This window comes from Populus euphratica, unplaced genomic scaffold (assembly GCF_000495115.2).
Source record: "Populus euphratica unplaced genomic scaffold, PopEup_1.0 scaffold47.1, whole genome shotgun sequence".
Lineage (NCBI taxonomy): Eukaryota > Viridiplantae > Streptophyta > Magnoliopsida > Malpighiales > Salicaceae > Populus > Populus euphratica.
The window spans coordinates 787,468-804,597 of record NW_011499925.1 but is presented as its reverse complement, the minus strand read 5'-3'; the positions used below and the strand labels follow the sequence as shown (position 1 = coordinate 804,597).

Genomic DNA, 17,130 nt, shown 5'->3' with positions numbered 1-17,130 from the left:
GACGTTTTGGGCAGACAAGAGAAGATAAGGATTGTCACCAAGTCAAAAGTTGGTCACCCACTTATCAATTAGTCATCAAATCAATAGTTCCCATTTTTGGCCTATAAAAGGAGGCATTTGCCATGCATTTAGGCATCTTGATTTCCAGATCAAGATCATGCTCTTCCTTTCTCTCTTTGTATTTTTTATGCTTTGTTTTCATTAATATTAAGTTTATGCCTTTCATTTCCTTTCCTTTACTTAGTTAACTTTTATGTTCTTATTTTGTTTATCTATTTTGCTTTCTTTCATTATGTCTAGCTAAGTTAATTATGTCAAGGTGAAAAGGTTACACTAATGGTGTAAGAATAAGTATAATGTAAACTTAATATGGACTTTAATGTTTGATACTAACATGTTTTATATTTGCTATCTTGTTCACTCTTTAATACTTTGCTTGTTAAATGACTAATCTTGATTTATGTTGTATAACACTTGGTACAACAAATGCTTGGCACTTTCATAGCCCATAATGTATGGTATAACCGACACCTGAGCTATGAAAGGAACTTGATTTGTTGTTAACATAAGTTATAATCATGAATGCTTGACGAGATTTACAAGTATTAGCATTAATTGAATAAGATGACTAATGTAATCATGTTAACAATATATAATCTGATTGGAACCTCCTTTGTGTGTGGTTTCCAATTCAATAATAAGAGTTTATACTATACTTGTTTGATATACCATTAGTGGAACCTCTAACCTTGACATTTGTTATTATCATTGTTTAATCGTTACATTAATATTCCATCTCAAAGTTCTCATCATCTTCTTCTTCTTCTCTTTCTTTATTATTATTATTATTACTACTACTACTACTACTACTACTACTACTACTACTACTACTACTACTACTACTACTACTACTACTACTACTACTACTACTACTACTACTACTACTACTACTACTACTATATTATTATTGTTATTATTATTATTACTATTGTTGTTGTTGTTATTGTTGTTTTATAATTGTTGTTTATAATTTGTACAATTAACCTCCCTGTGGTTCGACCCCGGTCTTGCCGGGTTATTTATTACTTCGACACTCCTGCACTTGGGAGAAGACAACAATCTTTTCGTCGTGTCACCAAGAAAGCATGAGCCTCGAAAATACAGTGCCTTTCGCACTCAACTTTAAAATGGCTCAAATTTCAAACGCTGAAAAGGGCAAAAGCTCTGCTCCTGCGTGCCCCTATATTTCTTAGCCTCACCCTACATAGATCCTCGATATGGCCCATATCACTCATACCTCTACATGTACATCTTCTCCATCATCAATATAATCATCATAGCATGCATGAATGTGTACGATGGTCAGTACATACACATATAACATACACGGTACATACATATGTGTACTGTGTACGTGAGAGCTATAGAGCGTGCAAGCAGCGCAGGTGGCCCCTTTGTCACCGGATTTTTCTTGGTCTGAGATGGAACGGGAGCCAAAAAAAGGAGTGTGCCATCGTCTGATTGGTCAAAAAATGTTGGGGCTTTTAGCATGAGTTGGACCCATCCACTGCCCTTCCCTTTCAGTTTAATTAAGACTGTGATTTATGTACCAAAAAAAGAAGGTGATTTCACTAACTAAATTGTGTAATTAATCCCTTTTGATATCATTAATAAGTGACCTCATTGGTTGTAAAAAACACTTCAAATTTCTAAGTTCAAAATGTAATTCATGTGGTAGGAGCACATCATGATTCTTGAAAGAATAAAATCTGAAATGCCAGAAATCACGTACACAAAGCTGATCAGGTGAGTACCGTTTTGTTTTTACTACCAAAAGCTTTGACAATCGATCATTTATTTCTATTTTTTATTTTGATTTTGTAAAATACAAAACTATAAATTACACCAGACCTCCCTTTGATTCTTTATTTTAAACAGGTAATGGAGTGAAAATAAAAACAGAAAACGAGCATTCAGCATGTTTAGCACGGCATCCCCTCTATTCCTTCGACTAAGATCTACAATCAGTAAGCAGGAGGCCTGACGTCTGTGGCAAGCCGTGAGGTTCCCAGATTCTTCGTAGCATTGACCCACAACACTAATTTGTACCAACAGAAATAACGATCCATCCCTTGTTGTGGTCCTTTTTATAATAGTGGTTTTCATGCTTGGTGGCCTACATAATTTTCTGCTTCCTTCCGGGTTCTTTTGTAATTAGGAAAATGATAAGTTTTTTAAAAAATATATAAAAAAAATAACAAATTTTGAACACAAATACTATTTTTAATTGTGGTTGTTTCAAAATCTATATCTCCTTCAAATTAATTACATCTACAAAAATTAATATAAAAATTTATAAAAATTCAATAGCTAAAAAATAAAATTTAAGATCCAATGACATGAAAGAAACTGATGTGGCATGAAAAAAGAGAATATAAAGAAAAAAAAGGTCACTAATAACACCGAACTTTGTTTTTTACACACTCAATAACATTAAAAAAAAATCTTGACGAAACAATTATAATCACACATTAAAAGACCACCAAACAAGATCATCTTGGTTAAGGGTTTTGTTCATAGTTAATTTAGAGTTAACCACAACCTCTTTTTGTGGTCTTTCAACGTGTAGTTAGAATCATTTTGTTAAGGTATTTCTAATGATATCGAATGTGTCAAAAATGAATCCCTAGTATGTTCTCAATGATCTATTATTTATTTCTATTTTTTTCTTCTCTTATTTTTCTCATCTACTATATCAGCTTATCTTGTCTTTCTTTCTCGACCGTTATATCTTGAATATTATCTTTTGGCCAATAGACCTTCATATGATTTTGAATTGACTTTTATTAAAGTTAATTAATTCACAAAAAGCATGCTTTTTGGAACATGACTAAACAATCAAAATAGTGATTGTGTACAAAATTAATATTTAGAAATGTGGTTTTATTCAAGATATATATATATATATGTTATTTTTCAAATACTTTTTCAACCTATGTCATTCTATTAAAAAATTGACCTAACTATGTTTTTTTTTTAAATAAAACAAAACACTTTTTTCTAACTGTTTTCTTCTTCTTTATTTGTATCATCAACAAACCAATGTTGACTTGCTATGCTTTGGTCACTACTTGACGACATAATTAAGCACTTATGTTGACTTGTATCAATTAAGGTTTTGCATTGAATTTTAGAACTATTTAAGGTAATTAGGGAATTTTGTCTAATTGAAGCAATTATATATGAATTAAAGTAATTGATCCTATAATTTTTATTGAATAAGTGAAGATTTGTGATAATTGATCAAAATAGTTTTTGTTGTTTTATAAAATATGTTTTGTAATATGATATTATTATATCATTACAGTTCTACTATTGTTAATAATTTAAATAGTATAATTGCTTACAAGGGAGGAAACAATATGATTTTAAGTTCTAGTTTAGACATTTTGCTAACTGAACTTAAACATGTTATGAAGGAATTAAGAGGAATTATAATGATGTTAAAGTTGATATTACTTGGAGGATATTTGTTAGGAAAGGTTTACTTCATTATGTTGCTATGTTGATTTCTTATAACATGAATTTGAAGTCAATGGTTGGGATTTTCATCTAAAAATCCCATAAAATATATTAAGTTATACTTGGATAGTCAACCTAAACAAGGACATTTCTTCTCTACTATAAAGTATACTTGGGTCCCAACATATACTCAAACAGGTATATAAGCATCATGATTTGCCATGTAGTCTATATTAGTTAATGGTGTAGTTACCTTAACATTAATATATGAAATTGTAGAAAAAAAGGATCCAAGTATGTATAATTATGCTTATACCAATAATGACAAAGAAAATAAAGGTAATATTAATTTGGGTTTGGTTGAGACAACATATAAAGATAGGTTAATGGAACCTTCTATTTCTAAATTTTGGAATGGTATGACAAGTGATGAATAATATAAAATAATTGGTCTTATGAATTTAAGAATAATTATTAAATTAGAGGTTAGACAAACTTTCAAAATAAAGTTTGATTTAATTAATATAGTTGAGACACCATAGTATACTAAAGTAAGATGAGGGTAACGTCAATTTGGGTTTGGTTGAGATATCATATGATAATAAGTTAATGAGACCTCTTGCTTCTAGGTTCTAGGATGGTAATGTAACAAATAAAATGATATACAATGATTGGTATCTAAGTCATAAGAATTTGGATGTAATTGTTGAGTTGGAGGTTGAAAAAACTTTAAGAACAAAATTTGTTGTAATTAATGTATTTTAGCAGTGAAACATTGAAAATTAAATGGAATGCAATTTTTAACATTCGATTGCAACTTATACAACTATAATATGTGAATACATAGAAATGTAAATGGTACTTATATGGAGAGGGTACTATAAGATTTTGAATTTGTTTGAGATCTCAAGAAGACAACAATCTTTCAGTCGTGTCAAATACATAGAAATGTAAATGGTACTTATGTGGAGAGGGTACCATAAGATTTTGAATTTGTTTGAGATCTCATAATTGACTGGTTCTCAAGCATATACCTATACATCTGCTAAAGAATATCATTGCCGATTTGATTCAACTTTGTTTACATCAGTGGTTTCTATAATTATGATAATTGATATAAACGTAAACATTGTTTCCATTCAAATAATAATAAGTACATAATATAGGTTTATGGTCTACTATTACATGGAATGAAAGGAAAAATAAAAGGTTTTCGAGTGGTCTTTTGGTTTACATAATGAGTCATTTGACATTCTGTCTAGATTGTTGTTCGTTCTTCAAAAATTAAATTCTAGTATAATTATGTAGTAGGTAGGATCATAAAGGGTATATTGATGATGTTTCAATAATATTTGGGAGAGATTTTTATAAATTTAAAGCTAAAATTGGGTTTGGAGATATTATAAGCCGTTTACAAGTGTCGATGACACCAACTTATACAAAATGTTTATTATAAAGTTATTTATAGCAGTTTTTTTTTATGCGAACAATGAGATATTTTCTTTAGGTTTTTCTTTCGTCAAAGAAGAAACCAATTGAAACTAAAGATGGTTCTTGGATTGTATACAATATAATGATACATTATAGGTGGTCATAATGATAGAGGATGTTTGATAGTGTGGTTACGGTTGTTTTTTAAAATGTTTTTTACTTTGAAATGCATCAAAATAATTTTTTTATTTTTAAAAATTATTTTTTATATCGACAAGTCAAAATAATCTGAAAATATTAAAAATATTAATTTAAATCAAAGAAAAAATAAAATAAAAATTTAAATTTTTTAAAAGTTCTTTTAAAACACAATAACAAATATAATAAAAATATGATTCAATAAAATAAAAATTTAATTTTTTAAAAAATTCTTTTAAAACACAATAACAAATATCATAATAAAAATATAACTTGAGTTAGTTGGATTTCACCAATATTATTTGTGTCACTTTGTGAGCAACTTCAGCATGAGATTTAAAATTCTAACTTTGAAAAAACTTTTGGAAATGGTTTACAATGAAACATTAAATAAAAAATTTAATACATTGTATGATTAAATAATTGAGGACTCATGAATGAGAGAATGACTAAAATCTAAAGCAAAAGAAGAAAAAAATAAGCACTTTTGTATGATAAGGACCACCATTATAACAATATTATAACAAATATGATATAAGTTCTTAATAATATCTTTAAAGTTGGATGCTCATTACCTGGTATAACTCTAGTTCAAAAGACCTTTTATAGGTTAAATAAATATTTTATTTGTAAAAAAACCAAACATTAAAATTTCATTTCCTGTCATATATTATAGTCTTTTCAAATACTTTATGATATCACAATAAATTTAAATAAATAAAGAGACTATATAACACTTTTATTCTAACACTAAAATAAGATGTTTTCACATCTAACAACCTCTCTAAACCTAGTGTTTGAAGAGGGATTTGATAAATAATTAACATTCAAGGTTATATATATGTTAAATACTAAATTTTTAATTATTTGTGTTCACACCTTCTTGCATGTTAGTTATGCATAATTTATGAACCTAGGATTTTTTCTGAGTAATTTTTGGGTTATGATAATTTATCAAAAAAAATTTTAATTTAGTGTTAACTTTAAAAAAAGCATAGTAGATGAGGTTTTTTTTTTCTCTCTTTTATAAAGTATAATTATTTAACATGGAAAACAACATAAAAGAGTTTTTTTTTTATCAACAAAACTTGAATAATGAGATTTCACATTTAATGAAAAGAATTGGGATTAATTTTTCCATCATAAAATTTCATGCCCGATAATAACAAATGCAAAAACAACATGCTCTGCATTCAAGCATGCAGAGAAGAGGGAAGAGAGGAGGGCAAAAAATAGTTAAAAAAGTGATTTGTTTGTGTTCATTAATGTGATCCTCTGAAAGAATATCGATTTGCTTCAAGATCCCATCATCTAGTACGTAGCTAGGAGGCAAATTGCAGGGCACAAGAAGCTCGTTCTTTTTATTCGCCCTCTGCGAGCTAGCAGCTACATAGCTGTTTTGTCATAAGTTTATTTGCCTTCTACTACTGTGGATACTCTTCTTCATACGATTTTGCTGTGCCTCTCTTTGTTTTTTGTCCTACATAACAGCTGACAAGATTTGGCTGCCCAAAGGAGATTAGCCCCTAAGAACGTAATGCTAGCTACCTAGCTCTCTCCTTTTGGATTCGTGAATTTGAATCATCACTCGCCAATAGCTCTTCTCGATAAATATTTGGTATCTTGATTTGATCTCTCAGCTATCATCTTGCTTTGATCTTTCGTCCCTATCCCATTTATTTATGGCTGCTGATCAGTTCTTGAACGCAGCTGTAATTTTGCTGACACAGGTTGCAAGCAGTGTGTGCTCCAACAACAGCCAGCAGCCCACTAGCAATTTCAACGTGCCAAGCCATCAGAAACCGTGAAGTTTGCACTTTAAATGCCATGGTCTTCTTTCCTTGTGAGAGGTTACGGGGTAGAACGTACAAAAGCAAAACAATATTAAACCTGGAAAAGTTAATTATCAACGTATATCCAATATTTCATGTATTACATTGTGAGTTTTCTTCACATATATTCACCACCTTATAGAAGTCGGTTTGTTTTTTAATTTCAAATATATTTTTTAATTTTACAAAATTAAAAAAAAAAATATTATTTTTATATATTCTAGATAAAACACAAATTATCAAAGGGACGGTATCTAGGTGGGAAGTATTTTACGAGGCTACGAGACATCCATCAGCCATGGAAACGACAGTAAGATTTTCAGCTCCTGTATTATCTACATGGCTACGTGGCTTTCAAGTCCTAATTACTCAAGTATGTCCCCGGAAAATTGACCACTCAACGCCTCATTTGACAAAAGAAACGAAGACAGCATCATGCCCTACTAGGAACACTACCAGCAGCATGATTTGCGATGTGGATTGACCCAGAGGACATTCAATAAACGAGAAACAGTAAAATTTATCCGCCACAGTGATTGAAAATTCAATCCAACTACCCTACCAGAAGGTGGTCCCTTTCGTGTTGCCCTGCACTCCCAACACTGGCATCTATTTTAATTGAAATTTTCACAAGATTTACCAAGACAATGAAATTCAGATTTGAGGAGGACAAGAGCACATCAGCATCACATATAGACAAAAGCATTCATGATATTCTGCCTTCACTTACATCCATATTCCATATATAGTCATGGGGGTCTTGGAGACTAACAAGAAGGGAATTATAACTTAAAATAGATAGTAACTATTCAATAGATAGCCAAGGTCTCTAAACATCTTTCCCAGCCATTACACAAAGGACCAGTTCATGAACATGAAGGCCAGGCAGTGGTTGGAATCATCTTCATTGAGAACTTTCCATGCAACCGCCTGCTCGTAGGAGACTGGCCTCCCCATGCTGGATACACATATTCCAGCTGGCAGATAAGCAAATCCCTGAAATGTATAATAGCATGGAAGACACGTTAAGACAGTTTCCATGTAATGCTCGGTTCCAGGTAAAGGCAGAACACAAATGGAACTCGATTACTCAGTTCCAGGTATAGAGATACTCACCTGTTGCGTTATCTTAGAGAACTCAGAGCAGAGAATCTTCCGTCCTGCTTCATCAAGGATCTTGTCAAGCATAATATCTTGAAGGGCCACAAGAGTAGTTTCAAGCATATCAAGTCCGGCCTGGTTTGCAAAAGTGAAAACTGGAGATGCCTGCAATTGTTTTTACACCAATCATGTTAACGCTAAGAGCCAAAACCTGAAGTTCTTTCCCTCTAGATGATCAATGGACAGAATAAATGAGTGGTGGTTACATTTGTTTTCAAGGAGCAGCTTACATTTGTTTTCAAGGAGCAGCACATAATTGCATCTGAATGGTGCCAGAGCTGCTTCAGCAAGGCATCGCCAGCTTGGGAGTCAACCCGAAATAGTTCTCCTCCAGTATGGATCCTTCAATATAAACATGATTATGATAAATAGATCAGTGGTGAAATTGAGAAAAATTAAGAACCAATGAGTAACAAGACCCGGTAAATTTAAGGAAAGAAGAAACAAACTGCAGACCATGCAGCAGTTACCAACACTCTGGCTCCAGTGCACTGAGAGTTCTATGCCTTCCAGGCGCTAATTGCTTGAACCATTTTTATTCAAAATACACCATTAAATTATTTTGTTTCTGTACCTCAATTATCCATTGCACCGACACAACTTCTTCAGAAGTGATTCATTACATTGTCACCAATTATTATTAATTATAATTCTAGAGACAAGGACAATAACAAGCTATTTTAGTAGACATTGACTAAAACTACACCAATTTCACCATTGATTTTGATTTTGCTATTTTAAAGCTGGAAAAATTGCCATGTTTAAATGAATAAAAAGATAATATTGGATACCTGTAGCTTCGGCATATCCATTGTGCCAAAGTAAGAGCCTCAGGAGAGCCTGGAAGGGTCTTTGGCCCCACATTGGAGCTGAGCCTGGAAGGAGCAATTGCCATTGCAACCCTCTGAACAGACCCCACAACACCGCGAACATATTGGCGAGCCATAGCAGCCACATTGTCTCGCATGTGGTTCTCAAATGAAAATTGGAACGCGATTGTCAGGACTGACCTAAGGTTATAGCTGTTGGTGTCAGCCTCACTAGCTGGACGTGTGCCGCCAGGTCCTACTTCAAGTGTAGAGGCTAAATCTAAAGTGCGAGTCGTAGCAGGTGCATCCTGTGATACAAGAAACCAAAACAAGTTATAGAAATGAAAAAATAACAAAAACAACATCCGAGAGTTTTAGAGTCATGATTATGGCAGATTGATGGTAAAGGTCACCCAACTGTTTTAGGATCCAAAGGTATGACACGAAATCCAGATGACAGCAATGGTGCATCATCTGCAAAGGATTCATCAATAGGCGCAAAGACAAGCTGAGCACAAGCACCGACAGCATTTTCATCAACTCCACTGCATAGCTGCCAAATTAGATTTGAAAAATGTGATCAATTATTCCGGACAAAGATCCCCATTAAAAATAGGAAAGAAACAAAATACAAGTTTCAGTTTCCACTCAAAAGCAGAGGTAAACCAACCTGCAACAAGTACATATCCCGAGCCAATGCTACATCTTCTGGGGAGAATGCATGACCCTCCAAGCGAACTACCTCCAAGAACTACCAAACAAGGAAAAGCAACATTATCACATGGTACATCAATTGTTATGACATAACGAAAAGGAAACCAAAAGGCAAATAAATACACTCAAAACACTTACCTCCTCATGCTCCATGGTATGAGCAAGAGGTAAAATGACCTGGCTACTTGGGAAGCCACCAGCTCTGGCACAAGGAACTGCATAAGGACTTGCTTTAAGACATGCAGCAGAGTAGGCATCAACCCCGTAGTCAGCCCACTCCGAACGATGTTCTCTCAAAAAACGAACAAGCAAAGCAGGAGGAACATTCTGCAGAGAAATGTACAGTCATCATTTTATTAAGGTAACATTTATTATTGATAAGCTGAAAAGATGTGCAATGGGAAGCAGAGTTTCTGGTACAGTATTAGAGCAGATCAGAAAAAAAAATCAACCACCAAATAATCTGATTTCTAGATATTACCTGCAGCAACATCGATGCCTTCGCACACAGCACCCCTCCTCCAAATGTAGGAAACATAGATGCATTGTATTGAGATCCTAAAAATTTATTTGGAGATGAATTTATGACAATGGTCACATCATCCCCACCATCACTGCCCAGAAGTGACCAACCATCATCTGTGAACCCATTCACAGCATCATTGAACCCCCTGAAATCCAAACCACAAACAGTTAACAAAGAAACAATACTCTTGAGAGCACAAAGATTACAACCCATTGCAGGTTCTTATGCTCTAAAACAAGCAAGACCAGGCATAGCAGCAGCTAAGAAAGATATTTTAAGTGGTAGCTTAAATATGCTGACTTGGTGGGATCATGGGGGTTGCAATTCAACAGAATGGCACTGCCCCAGTAACCAAGTGTTGGCTGGGATATCTTTACCTGCAGAGCCTCTGACTAAATGTCCTTAGAACAGCAGGCTGGCGGCCCCCTCCATACTGAATTTCCCCGCTAGTCTCTTGAGCAATTTGTCTTATGTGCCGCAAGGCCTGAAGAATCAAATTACAAAACCAACATGAAACATATTTCACTGAATCAAAGAAATAAGGTCATAGTCATGATGATGGTATTACCGCCATGGTCATTTTCTGAGCAAGAATTTTGGATGATTCATAAAGTGGCCTCAGAACTTCAGGAACACTCCAAACCTAGCATAACAAACAGACATTTCAAATTGATGCATGAAGTGACTAAATCAAATATCAATTCCAGTAAAACTTGAAAACTTGAAATAGATCATATTCCTACATCTAAATCAACATGATCAACAATGTGAATGATGGAGCCACTGCCTTCACATGGTCGAATTAGATAGCCACTGGGAAGCATTTCAGCTCTTATGAAGCTTGAAGGAGGAGGTCCTGTTGGGCCACCAGTAGAAGAAGTCAATGACCTCTCACATATCTGCACAAAATTGAGAAAAGTGAATGCTTTATATCATAAAGACCTGAAATTAAGAAAGAGAATAAAGAGAATAACAAAACCACTAAAACTCACCACAAGACTTCCATCTTCCAAGGTTGTAGTATATCTTAGTGTCCAAAAGTCACGTGCTGCAGCCAATGTTGTTGGTGCATAAGTCTGATGAACACAATGAATAGATTAATACAACAATTAATTCAGATGTCAGGCCCAAAAAGAGGCTAAGGCAAGGCCTAATACACAACATACAAATATACAAACCTGCATGTATATCAGCTCAATTGTCCCTCCACTTCCTGTAGGAATCACACTCAATATGTCGAGGCAACGGCAGTCGCGAAACCAAGATGGACGATCTTTGAGGATTTCAGCAACCTGACTAGACACATTCATCAAATGCTAAAAAACAGGAAAAACAATAAAAAAAAAGCCTGTATAATTTAGATTATTTAGATAGATACGTACCTTTGTGGGCTCCAGGCTCACAAGGCCGCAGGCTCGTGCTGCTACCCCACTACAGTTGCGGGAAACAGCAACAATTCCAATAGAATCCGGACCAGGCTACATTGTCATAGGAAGTTAGATTTACCACACAATAAGAATTAAAGTACACAAAAAATAACACAGTACATAAGAATGACAAAAGTTCAATGGGTGTTACCTTCATACCAATCATCTGGACCCAGTCGACAGCAGTTCCAGTAGCCTTGGAAAGGAACTCTGCCAGGGTCTCCTCAGCTATTGCGAGAAGACTAACAAGAGTAAAGTTCAAAATGCAGTTAAGCCAAAGAGAAACAGTCTCTTGATCACATTGACTCAGAAAATGTAATAACTTACCCAGCTGGGTTGTTAGCATCCCTTTGGGGTTGCTGAGGTGTTGGGTTTTGCTGTTGTTGGTGCTGACCACTCATGACCACAGACTCACAGCTATTGTCTGTGGTCGTTGCCGAAGCCTGTGTAGAATCCACCAAATAAAAGCTTATTGTAACATGTACATGAATAAAAACTAGATGATTTCTTACAAAAGCTATCTCAGAGAAAACATTCAAAGCAGACAAGATTTAGGTAATGATCTATGTCAAGAAAGACCACTGAAGCAGGTAACTAATTCACCATAATTAATAGAAAAATGCAGGTTATCTTACGGTCTGAATTTGTTGGCGCATGAACCCATTTTCATAAACCAAATGGGAGACTTGCTTCTGCAAACGGTCATTCTCTTCCATCAACAGCTTGTTCATGGCAGTCAGCTTTCTATTCACTGTCTGGAGACGAGAAGCTTCCTTTCTCTGTTTTTCACGACATCTACAAAATAGAACAATCAAAACCCAAGCCATTAACTTAAACAACACACTTCTCAAACACGGTCACCAAAAGAATGCAGAAATTTGCAAAAAACATAAAATTCGGAAACATATTAACATAACAACAATGACGCCAATCTCAAAATAATGGTCATGCCAAATTAGAACGGACATACGAAAGTTTATAAAGCCAAAATGCAGGAACTCATTCAAATTTCATGTCAAACATTTAAACGCAAAAGCCAGCATCCAAAAAATTCCAAAAACCTTCAGAATTGTCACTGAGCTTTCACAATTATATTGACATGACAATCCAAGAAAAATGACTTGTATCTTCATAATGAAACTGCTGTGTTAGAACACGCATTTTAGTTGCATAACAGAAAAGTACAAAGAGAAACACCAATGATCTGAAGCTTGGCACACTATCTCTTTTGTTTTTTAGCAAAACGCCTCCTAGCTTATTACGTTGCTGAAGAAAGACACTATTACGCGGGAAAAAAAAAGGACAAAAAGTTATGCCCTGTCAACAAAGATGCGCTTCTTAATCTCTCTACTGCAAAGGAACAGAGATAAGTGGGGTGGAAACGATAAAGCACCAGGAAAACCAGGAAAGACGTCATCAAAAGCATACTTTTTAGCTGTCATTACTATCCATTCAATTTCAAAGCCACGATGAATGCCGAGAAAACTCCTCGTAATCCATTCAAAGTGAGCGATAGCGAGATTATGACGAACCAAAAAAAAGGCCTTTCCAAGGAAGAATCAATAAACAAATAACAATTACATTACCCAAAGAATGTTGCTTGTGATAATTAATCTCCTTGAAAGCCAAGACAAAAACAAAAGGCTATTTTCTAAAAATGTAACAAAGCAAAAGAAGAATTTATTACCAATTCAGAAGAAAGGCAAGACCTTTGAAACTTGATCTATCCAAACACATCAACAAAAAATATTTGAAAACAATTATGTAAGAAAAGAAAAGTTGAGAAAATATTAACAAAAATACTGATCTTTTAGTCTTGAGCTATACTTTCCAGCTTCAAAAAGTTAGAAGAAAGGGGAAGAACAAACCCAAAACAAGCCCACAGTGTTTTTTAGGAAAAGCCCCAAAACGCGCCTCACAACCATGCTGATTATTTTTAAACAACGATAACAAAGTTAGCACACGAAACAAAGAACAAATGAACCATACCCTTTTCCCCTCCCATTTTTCTTCTAATAAACCATTAATGCCACAATTAAATTTCACATGAAAAAGACATCAAACTTATTTCAGCAGCAAACAACAATCAACAAGCCAAAAGAAAAGTGCAATTTATAAAGCCTTGATGAGGTATCAAACCCATGTGCCATTCCTCATTTCCAGGCTAAATTCTGAAACAGGAAAAAAAAAGCAACACAGAAGAAAAACGCACTCATTTGGATCCAAATGAAACAAACCACAGATCTCCAAATTTGATCCAAACAAACATGCAAACAGTGTGAGAGAGATTTGAGGTTCTGTAGCTTTGTTTCTTAATGAATTAATGTACCTGCGGTTTTGAAACCAGACTTTGATCTGTTTGGGCTCAATGTTAGAGAGAATAGGACACTCTCTAATAAGTTGTTGTCTTCTCAAAGAACTAGGTTTAGGACATTCTGTATACACCCTCTCCAATGCCTCAACTTGCTCAGGTGTATACCTCACATACTTACTTGAATCCATGTGCTTGTCCTTACTGTGTATAGAAAGCGCCATAAAAATCAACAAAAACACCTAATAAAAGAAAACCAACACCGACCAACCAGGTGCTGTTTTGAAATGCTTAACAACAACAACAAATTAAAGGAAAGGGGGGTATCTTTTTTCCCCCCTTAATGAAAAAGGGAGAGTCTTTGGTTTGGTTCTTGTGTGTCTTCTTCAATGTTGGTGGTGGAAGTAGTAGTCGTGTTAGTGTTGGTTTCCACAGGCAGGCTCTCTCCTCCAAGAGAGCCACCTCTCTCGATCATCCGACACAAAGAAAGTGTTGTGGATTGGTTTCGTTTGCTCTCTTAGTAACTACTGTAATAGCAGCAGTAGTAGAGCAGGAGATAGAGGGGGGAAGGGGAGGAAGCTGTTGTGGACCTTTTATCTTCGACGCCAATCTCGAGATTCTTTGCTTCGGTTTTTGCTGTTGTTAAAAATAAAAATCAAAACAAGACAACCCGGGGCTTTGAATTGAATTGAAGAAGAGAGAGAGGGATATTGTGCTTTTGTTTATATGATATGATAGAGAAAGCAAGGAGATAGACAAGCACAGGAGAAATGGCGAGAGAAATGGCAGGTCAAGCCGGATTTTATTGATTACCACTACTGCTACCCTACTCCTACTATTATACTCCTCCGTATATTTACTAGGCAAAATAGGAAAATCTTAGTTGGTCAAGCCTTTCTTCTGAGAGGCACACAGGTACTGCAGAGAGGGTTTTTTTTATTATTATTATTCAAAGATTGTGAAAGGCTGAAAGCAAAAAACTAAAATGGGGTTATGCTGTGCTCTTGTTTTAATTCTCTCCCTTTTCTCTGTCCATGGCTCTAGGCCAAGGCATCGAGAATCTACAAATCATCAAAAGACATCGAGAATCTACACTATTCAGTACTGAATGGTGATGTTGTTGTTCTGTACAGGCTTGTTAGCTGGCTGCATGCCTCAGCAGCGGTGCATTTTATGGGTTATGATGCATTGCATGCGTGTATGGAGAATCTGTCCACTTTTATCTATGCATGTATGGATGTGAAGATTGTGGGTCATCAATCTTCATGCATGGGAGGCATGGAGAGAGAGAGAGAGTGCATGGACTTTAGTGGTGTATATGGGCATGCAAGCTGGGTGGGTTTTGACCCGTCTGGTTCATGGATTGAGAGGAAAAGGTGGCGGTGAACTCGGCTAACCCTTGCCAGCAAATGTGGCTGAGGCCCAGCAGCCAGATAATTTTCTTTGATATACGATTTTTGGAGATGGCCCTTTTCTATTGATAAATGATAGGAGGAGGGTTGCGATAAGAAATTTAGCTTATCCTTATTGCATGCATGGAAGAGAGAAGTCATGTGTTCTTTTTACTCAACAAAACGAACGAAGTGATGGCATTGTAAAATTAAGGGTGATGGAATAAGACTAGAAATGTTTACACTCTTCATTAACTCTTTTTTTCCTGCTAATAATTGATATTCGGTACTCTATTTGTTGATTAATTAATAGTTTATATTATAATTGTAAGAATGATATTAAGGATGTGTTTGGGTAACGTGTTTTTAAAAATTTTAAATTTTTTTTAAACAATTATTTTATATTTTCAGATCGTTTTAATGTGTTAATATTCAAAATAATTTTTTAAAATAAAAAAAATATTTAAATATATTTCTAAGCGAAAAATACTTTAAATTACCATCACTATTATAGTTTCAAAAAGCCTTAAATGATAAGTGACCTTACCTTCACTTGAAAGAATTTTTTAAATGGTAATAAATAAGTATATGATAAAAAAAAAATAGAGAGAGTAAATAAGTACCCTGGTATGGGTAATAAATAAGTATATGATAAAAAAAAATAGAGAGAGTAAATAAATACCCATAAAAGTATTATGGTATTTTTACTTTATTCAATAATTATAGATTTTTAACAAGAAAAGATTTTAATTGTCTCATAGAAATTAAAGCTATTTAACTCGTGCTTTGCCACAGGATATAATTTTTTTCTTTTCTAGAAAAATATCGGCTATGCAGGATATCTCAATGTGTTTTTTTGCATAAAAAAATTTCAAGAGTAAATCAAAAGGCCTGTGTAAGAATCTAATTAAAGAAATTGATAACAATCTATGTAAATAAATGGAAAAAATTCATTAATAATAACCAAAAAAGAACTTGAAAACATTGAGAGATGAATGTAGATTAAGATATTCAATCACATAAAATGAAATATTTGCTTGATTATGTTAATTGAACTTGTTTATTTCAATTAATAAAAGATAATAAAAATAAAAACACAAATAAAACTGATTAAATAAATGTACATCCTAAAAAAATAAATTATGCAAGGCCGAACATATAAGAAATATTATTTAAAAATAAATACTTTATTTTGAAAAATTAAATTCTTTAGAATAAAACAAAACAAAATGTAGATGAATTAGAATAATATCTTCAAAGATCAAACATGGACAAAGGAATTTTTTATTAGAATAATATTTTCAAAAATCAAACATGGACAAAGGAATTTAAAAAAAAAAAAAACTTATATTAGAAAAAGATATGTTAAACTCGTGACCTAGATCAAGAAACAATTATAAACATATAGAAAATAAATCAAAAATCACAAAAATATATTAAAAAAAACTTATACAGAAAGATAAGATAATAAAAGAAAAAAAAAAAAAAAGATGTTAAATGACATTAACTTTTCAAACTCTTGACCTGAGTTATTAAATCGGAAGCACTACAAATAAAAAAAAAGTGAGGTTAAATCCCCAAAAAATAAAATGTGAAAAGATAAAATAAAAAAATCAATTACACAAAAGAATCTAAGAAGAAATTTAATTAAAAGAAAAAGGGTAAAAATATTAAAAAAAAATAGAGGGCAAACAAAAACTTTCAATTTAAGAGTTAAATTGAATTGAAAACTAACTTTAACAAAAGAAGAAACAAATCAAAAGAATAAGGGTCAAATTAATATATATATATATATATATATAAATATA

General features: G+C 33.6%; 1 protein-coding gene across 2 annotated transcripts; it reads right to left on the bottom strand.

The window, feature by feature from the left end:
- Positions 1–7,671: 7,671 nt before the first annotated feature.
- Positions 7,672–15,073, bottom strand: LOC105135617 (homeobox-leucine zipper protein ATHB-14-like). Of its 2 annotated transcripts, none has more exons than XM_011040584.1 (18): positions 13,950–15,073; positions 12,256–12,415; positions 11,948–12,063; positions 11,772–11,862; positions 11,576–11,671; positions 11,372–11,485; positions 11,186–11,269; positions 10,937–11,092; positions 10,762–10,836; positions 10,571–10,677; positions 10,149–10,338; positions 9,806–9,994; positions 9,624–9,704; positions 9,372–9,506; positions 8,936–9,261; positions 8,351–8,486; positions 8,100–8,249; positions 7,672–7,979 (listed from the first exon to the last, which is right to left on the bottom strand). In XM_011040584.1, the coding sequence occupies exons 1-18, from the start codon at positions 14,153–14,155 to the stop codon at positions 7,833–7,835; spliced, it is 2,559 nt and encodes an 852-aa protein (XP_011038886.1). In that variant the 5' UTR covers positions 14,156–15,073; the 3' UTR covers positions 7,672–7,832. The 2 variants fall into 2 exon arrangements, with proteins under 2 accessions (XP_011038886.1, XP_011038887.1); XM_011040585.1 differs by having other exon boundaries at positions 8,375–8,486; positions 13,950–15,071.
- Between the last annotated feature and the right edge of the window lie 2,057 nt (positions 15,074–17,130).

Bases quoted from the DNA above. Each gene is read 5' to 3' on its own strand.
- LOC105135617 (XM_011040584.1), bottom strand. From the start codon at position 14,155: ATGGCGCTTTCTATACACAGTAAGGACAAGCACATGGATTCAAGTAAG. The intron at 9,262-9,371 runs GTTGGGTGACCT...CTTGTATCACAG, and splicing joins TACCTTTGGATCCTAAAACA to GATGCACCTGCTACGACTCG. The intron at 7,980-8,099 runs GTGAGTATCTCT...TATACATTTCAG, and splicing joins TCTCTAAGATAACGCAACAG to GGATTTGCTTATCTGCCAGC.